The sequence below is a fragment of the Archocentrus centrarchus genome, chromosome 3, assembly GCF_007364275.1.
Source record: "Archocentrus centrarchus isolate MPI-CPG fArcCen1 chromosome 3, fArcCen1, whole genome shotgun sequence".
NCBI lineage: Eukaryota > Metazoa > Chordata > Actinopteri > Cichliformes > Cichlidae > Archocentrus > Archocentrus centrarchus.
Genome location: NC_044348.1, coordinates 1,027,010 through 1,033,009, shown reverse-complemented (window position 1 = coordinate 1,033,009; position 6,000 = coordinate 1,027,010). Strand labels below are relative to the sequence as shown.

The window sequence follows — 6,000 nt, the reverse complement described above, 5'->3', positions numbered from 1 at the left end:
ATTCACGTGGCCTTTTGGAACCACCAATAAAAACCTGTTTGACTGACCAGCTACAGTATTAAAATGCTGCGTAAACCTTGATGCACAAGTATTAATTTTAAAAATTACTTGTTCTTGATAATGCTTACATAATTTTATTTAATCAGGATTTTAAATCCAGGACAATTACAGTGATAAAGCTTTAACAATCATGGAGCTACATAACAAATACTTTAGACTTCTAAAAAACACACTAATACTCTGTATGGTAACATTTATTCCTGTAAAATAATGGAACAACACTGTCCCTTTTTGCTGTAAATATTTATTTGATGCAACTTCATTACAGAAATAGAAACACAACAAAAGAAAATAAAGAAGTCCCAAAAGTTCAGAAACCAAGAAAAAAAAACTCATGAAAACTGGACCCCCCCAATACCAATTTATTTTATTATTAGTTTGACTTAGTTCTACTTGATTTCAACAGATTAATCTCTGAAGTGTTAATATGCCTCAGGACTGTTTGCTACCCTATACTGCAAATTTTACTTCAGAAAAAAAGATTCAAATTCTTATTCTATCACTGAAAGTTGTCTTTATGTGCACATATTTTTTTAATACAGAAGAAACTGCTGGTCATGCACAGAGTAAAACAGCAATCACAAATGGAAGAGGGTGGTGTTGGCGGGGGTTGGTGCTCTGTCTATCAACATTTACAATTCAAAACTTAATTATCATCCAATTACATAGATAAAGAAATCAGTTAGTTATAATTGATTAAAGAAAGAGAAACATCAACAGAAAGAGATGTAAAACCATCACCCTCTAGCATATGGCCCTGCAGTCTAGCCTCTCTGAAAAAAAGACCCAGAAACTCATTTCTCTATATGTGACAAATGCCAATATTTGCAGCAGGTTTTCTGTTTCTTTCACATTTTGCTGCATTTGCCTTAAACTTGATGTATTGAGAGTTGAAGTATCTGGGTGCAGAGTTGAAGTTTCTTGCCAGAGTTCTGGTTTGGAAGAAAAGCATCAAATGCAGTGAGTACTGTGAAACATTTGCTTCTTACAAAATGATAATATAGTTTTTGTTTTTACTCACAGCATCCATAAAGCCTGTTTATACGGGCAATGTCGTTGGCACTCATCTGAGTAGCACGTCCGAAATCCAGATTAGGATTGGACTTGGCAACAATTGTTGGCTGCCCATTACGGGAGAACGCAGTTCTAAAAGAACCAACAACAGCAGATACTTTACCTGTGCCACATTCATGCTTATATCAAGAATAGGAAATATTCTTTTTTACGTACTGCATGGTCACATTTTCTAGTAGAAAATGTAAGACTTGTAAGGTAATATAATGACTTACAGGTCAAGTTAATGCGCCAATCTCACTTATCTGTTCTCACCTGGGATAGTGCATGACAGAGTTGAAGTCATAGCGAGTCTGCAGATTGTTGGTTTGCACTTTCACAAAGTTGTGTTCTTGCCCTGTACACAAATTTCCAACAGACAAAATATTTAAAAATTTTTTAATGTTTTAATATTGTGGCTGCTCTGATGTTCAATTTTCTATTGTATGAAAATGGCAATTTGGCCATTGTCTGGTATTATTTGTTTGTGTATTTTAAGTAAGATTGTGTAACATTTACATTCTGTGAGAGAAAATAAGGGGAAAGGTTAAAAATAGAATATTGCAATGTAACTGATATTTAGTAAAATGTAAGTGCCGTGAATACTTCGCAGTTGTTTTTACATGTATGTGTATGTGGATAAATGCTTGTGTATCATGAAGATTTATATACACAAAATACTACCTAATAGTATATAATTGGTCATTTCAACATTTGTTACTCTTTTTGTAATCTGCCAACCAGCGAAGCATCATCCTTAGTAGTTATTTAGTGATGTCTTGTTACGTCAGGATTACTTTAACATTACTGTTCTTGTTTCCCATCAAATAATATGAAGCATCCTTCATTATTTCTACATCTTTTTTAACAAATATTTGTTCAAAAGGAAATCAGATGCAATAACATTTATTCTAAAAAAAAAATGAATTTGACATAAATTAATTTCTACATACAAGACATCAAGACTTGGAAACCGTGTGAACTATATACATCAAGATGCTGGCTAATCTCTACTGCTATAATCATTGGTTGCAATGCTGACTTGGACTGAAGTGTTTTATCTGCTGAGCCTGGGATTACACAGATTGAGCATTAGTTTTAAAATTACATTGCTGTAAAAAAGGAGTGTACCCCATCCTGGACCCTGAAAGGAGAGAGGAAGAAAAGCAAAAACCAAAACCACCAGATGATTCAGCCAATACTGGAATAACACTGAACAGTTGAAGGCTCGCTTTCCTGTTAACTAAGATTACCATCAACACAAATGAGAAATCTACTGTTATGTTGGAGGTAGAATTGAATTCTAATGTGACAAGTGAGAGAAAATCAACTGCATGATGTTTCCACACAGATCCAGAGTCAAACTCTCATTATTACATTTTAAGTTATTCCTCTCATGTGGCAGAAAACATCATGAAATTAAACATTCTGTTAAATCAATGTACCATATATCCTGTCATATCAGATCTGCTCTTGTTTTGTTTTTTTTGATTGGACACATAAGCAGCAAATAATAGTGAAAAAACCCAAACAACTGAGCAACAACTTAGAATGATATTTTGTGACTTGGAGCAAAACAGTCATAGATAGTTTGAAGTAACTTGTTTGGTGTAAAATTATATAATTATCTAATTATTGACTAAATTTTCACAGATGCTGGTATTGCTGGTATTATGAAAAGTTTTTAAGAGAGTGATGATGCATGACTTGTTAGCCATCAGGTTGTTTCTGATCCATTCCTCTCTTGTTCCTGGATAACTGAGCTTTTGTGTGTCTTAATGTAAAGTGTTACCAAAGCTTTGTGTAGTTGAGCTGACCTGGCAAGATGTTCTGGGTGAGGATCCTCACATACTGGTCTCTGTCAGAGCGGACCTGCTCGTGGTGGAAGCCCAGAGCATGAAGAACCTCATGCTGCACTGTCGCCTGGTACAAGCAACCATTTCTTTGTAGGGAGATTAGCTGCGCTTGGCTCTGACGGCCCACATATGAATAACACCTGACACACAGAGTAACATTATTTTTAAAAAAAATAATAAAATCAAGCAGATCGAGTAGATCCAGTTCTGAAACCAGTGGACAAAACAGTATGTGAAATATTACGTTAATTAAGTTCATTAAAATGCAATTTATCCACTGATGCAACAATATTAATTTCATTAATGTGCTGTGGCATATAATAACCCTGGACATTTTATTGTAGAATGTGAATGCAGAATAGTTCATGAAAAACCTGTTTTGAATATACATATAGAATATGTGCAACAAAATATTTTTAGATTCGGATTCCTAAAGAGTTTCGAGTGTGAGGGTGTGTCAGTCGTGTCCTGTCATACAGTATCAGAACAGTGAGTGTATTCTCACCCATCTCCAGAGAAGAAGTTGATGGAATTGACTTGGTTTGTCCTCCAGATGAAGCGAATACAGGTGGACTCATGGAAGGTCACCAAGGCATTGATGATGATGTTGCGCTCTTGGGTGGCTGCAGGAACAAATATGAGTCTGCTGAGGAGCTTCTTTGAACCACAGTAACATTTCAAGTTGTTGAAACTTGCTTCTTATCTCAGCTGGTAAACACAGACCTCAGTATTGCTCATGTTATTCCAGGGTTGTGAAATTTGCAAATCACTTTTATTTTTAGTTATACTTTATGTGACGACCCCTGCCCCTATTTCCAATCTTCAGATGTATTAGGTCTTTGGTGGGTAGACCATAAATTGTCAATCCCAAAATGGGCCCTGTGTTCCCAGACTATAAATTTGAGGCAGGTACTTCTTTCTGGCTGCTGTGCATCAGTCCGTTTTCTAACATGCCCTGTGTCACATTTGTTTTCCTTTAGGTTTTGTTAAATGCTGCATTTGGAACACTTACAGTACAAACATTTCGACACACATGCACACCCTGCACCACTGAGCCTACTGCTTTCCATACCTCACCTCTCTCTAATTCAGTTGCTTAAGTTTGTTTGATAAATCATTTTAAACTGGAAAATGGTGTGTTCACCCTTTTTGCCATGGCCTTACCAGCCAGGTTGTGACATTTATGTGTAAAATAAAGTTAAAATCTGAATCTCTTACTCATGTTTTATGAGATACCCAACATTACAAAAAGAGTGCTGCACAGACCTATCAGCTGTTTCATCTCAGCAACATAGACAGCATTACTAATAAATGATGATTTCTGCAGTCCAATCAGACTGACAGGATCAGCAAAAAGGTTAACTGGGGAGTCTAAACTAGCTGTGGTGTTGATGTGAGAGAGATCAAGTGCTTAAAGGTCAAAGGTAACAAAGTGCTGCATGGATGTCTGAATGTACTTTGTAGTGTCAAGTCCTGTGAGAGTATAAAAATCCAATCTATCTCTGTTTCCATCATGGGACATGCCCAAAACCTAAAACTTGATTAAAAGAATAATGTTTAACAGTGACTTTTAAATTCAAATTTCTAAAAAAAAGTTCATATTTCTCCTTTCAGAACCTGAACTCATGTTTCCAGTCAGATTTTTTTAAACTCGGTTCTCTCATAAAGACAACATCTGACAACAACTCTATTAGGTGTTTCCAAGAGGGAAAGCATTGAAGTCACAGTTTAAAGGGTAAAGTTTGCACTGCTTACAGTATACAGAGGATATGGAGACAGGTATGTAGACATAGGGTCCAGTTTTAGGCCACTTGCAGCCAATGGCTGTGCACGGATCGGCATTCCTGGTTGTAGCAGGAACAATGTCACCATGAACCAGGTTTTTTGCTGCAACACAACAAACAGAGAGTGGATGAATATTCAAACCCAGAATGTAAATGAGAGTATTACTGGTTTGATTGACATTAAAACCAGTTTGTGGTGAGTGTTTTCTTTATCAGTTGACATTCTCATTTTCTTGTAAATATTTGAATGTTTCATAAAATGTTTTTAAAAAACAAAAATTGAACCACAGATGTTTATGCAGAGCTTAATCTGATTTCTTTAGATACATATTCACAATATTTAATGGATGAAAGCACAAAGAATACATTTAACTATCAGAGCCCAGAAATGAGAAAGTGATTAATTCATCATTCTGACTGTTGGCAGTTTATCTTCTGTCAACCAGTCAGTTGGTTCATCTCTGGAATTTTTTTTATTATCATTCAGTATTTATATTTTACCCGGAAGAGTTGTATTATGTAAAAGTTCACTTACAAGAGTGAGCATTGACTTTTTCAATGGCTTCTGGGGGATCCATAGACCTGTCTGAGGGAACAAGAGGACAGCAACTGTAACTTTGATTATCATGTCAGCTGTTGTTGTTAACAAGTCAGTTGGTTCAACTCTGGAATTTTTTATTATAATCTAGTATTTATATTTCAGCCACAAGAGTTGTATTATATAAAAGTTCACTTACATGAGCCAGTGTTGACTTTTTTAATAATTTCTACAGCACCCAAAGACTCATCTGATGGAACAAGAGGACAGGAACAGTTTAACTGTGATCATGTCATCTCTCAGATTACAAAAAAAAAAAAAAAGATTTCACTTCAGCATCTGGGAAATCTTTTCTCATTCAACTCACCATTTGGATCTTTAATGACAGCAGCCCTCTGCAATACAAAAATTGAAAACATTTTTACTTACTTTTAATCACATTTGAAATCACATTGATAGATTTTATTAAGTAAAATATATTGTCTGAAAATGGTTAAAATGCTCATCACTGCATCTTAAAAGCTCACAATGCTGTTAGATTAAAAACTATCTGGAAATGTGTTGGTACCACCATGTTAGAATGACATTATGAGAATTGCTTGGCTTTCACAGAACAGCAGGCAGCGTTTAACATGATAATGATTTTGTTGAAAGAGTCAAACTTACCAGAGAAACGGCTGTCATTGAGAGGAAGAGGAGGAAGTTGAAG

The 6,000-nt window shown here is 35.5% G+C and overlaps 1 protein-coding gene across 2 annotated transcripts; it reads right to left on the bottom strand.

The window, feature by feature from the left end:
• Nucleotides 1-367: 367 nt before the first annotated feature.
• Nucleotides 368-5,507, bottom strand: LOC115777327 (high choriolytic enzyme 2-like). 2 transcript variants are annotated; one of them, XM_030725210.1, is made up of 8 exons: nt 5,491-5,507; nt 5,289-5,339; nt 4,725-4,856; nt 3,475-3,592; nt 2,931-3,109; nt 1,390-1,471; nt 1,082-1,206; nt 368-992 (listed from the first exon to the last, which is right to left on the bottom strand). In XM_030725210.1, coding segments are annotated over exons 2-8 (681 nt in total). In that variant the 5' UTR covers nt 5,332-5,339; nt 5,491-5,507; the 3' UTR covers nt 368-990. The 2 variants fall into 2 exon arrangements, with proteins under 2 accessions (XP_030581070.1, XP_030581065.1); XM_030725205.1 differs by lacking the exon at nt 368-992 and having other exon boundaries at nt 1,074-1,206.
• Between the last annotated feature and the right edge of the window lie 493 nt (nt 5,508-6,000).

Excerpts from the sequence above, each read along its gene's own strand:
- LOC115777327 (XM_030725205.1), bottom strand. The coding sequence starts at position 5,331 with ATGGATCCCCCAGAAGCCATTGAAAAAGTCAATGCTCACTCTT. Across the intron at positions 3,593-4,724 it reads CTCCATATCCTCTGTATACT|CCACCCAAGAGCGCAACATC; the intron begins GTAAGCAGTGCA and ends TTGTTCCTGCAG. Across the intron at positions 1,207-1,389 it reads TCTGTCATGCACTATCCCAG|AACTGCGTTCTCCCGTAATG; the intron begins GTGAGAACAGAT and ends TGGTTCTTTTAG.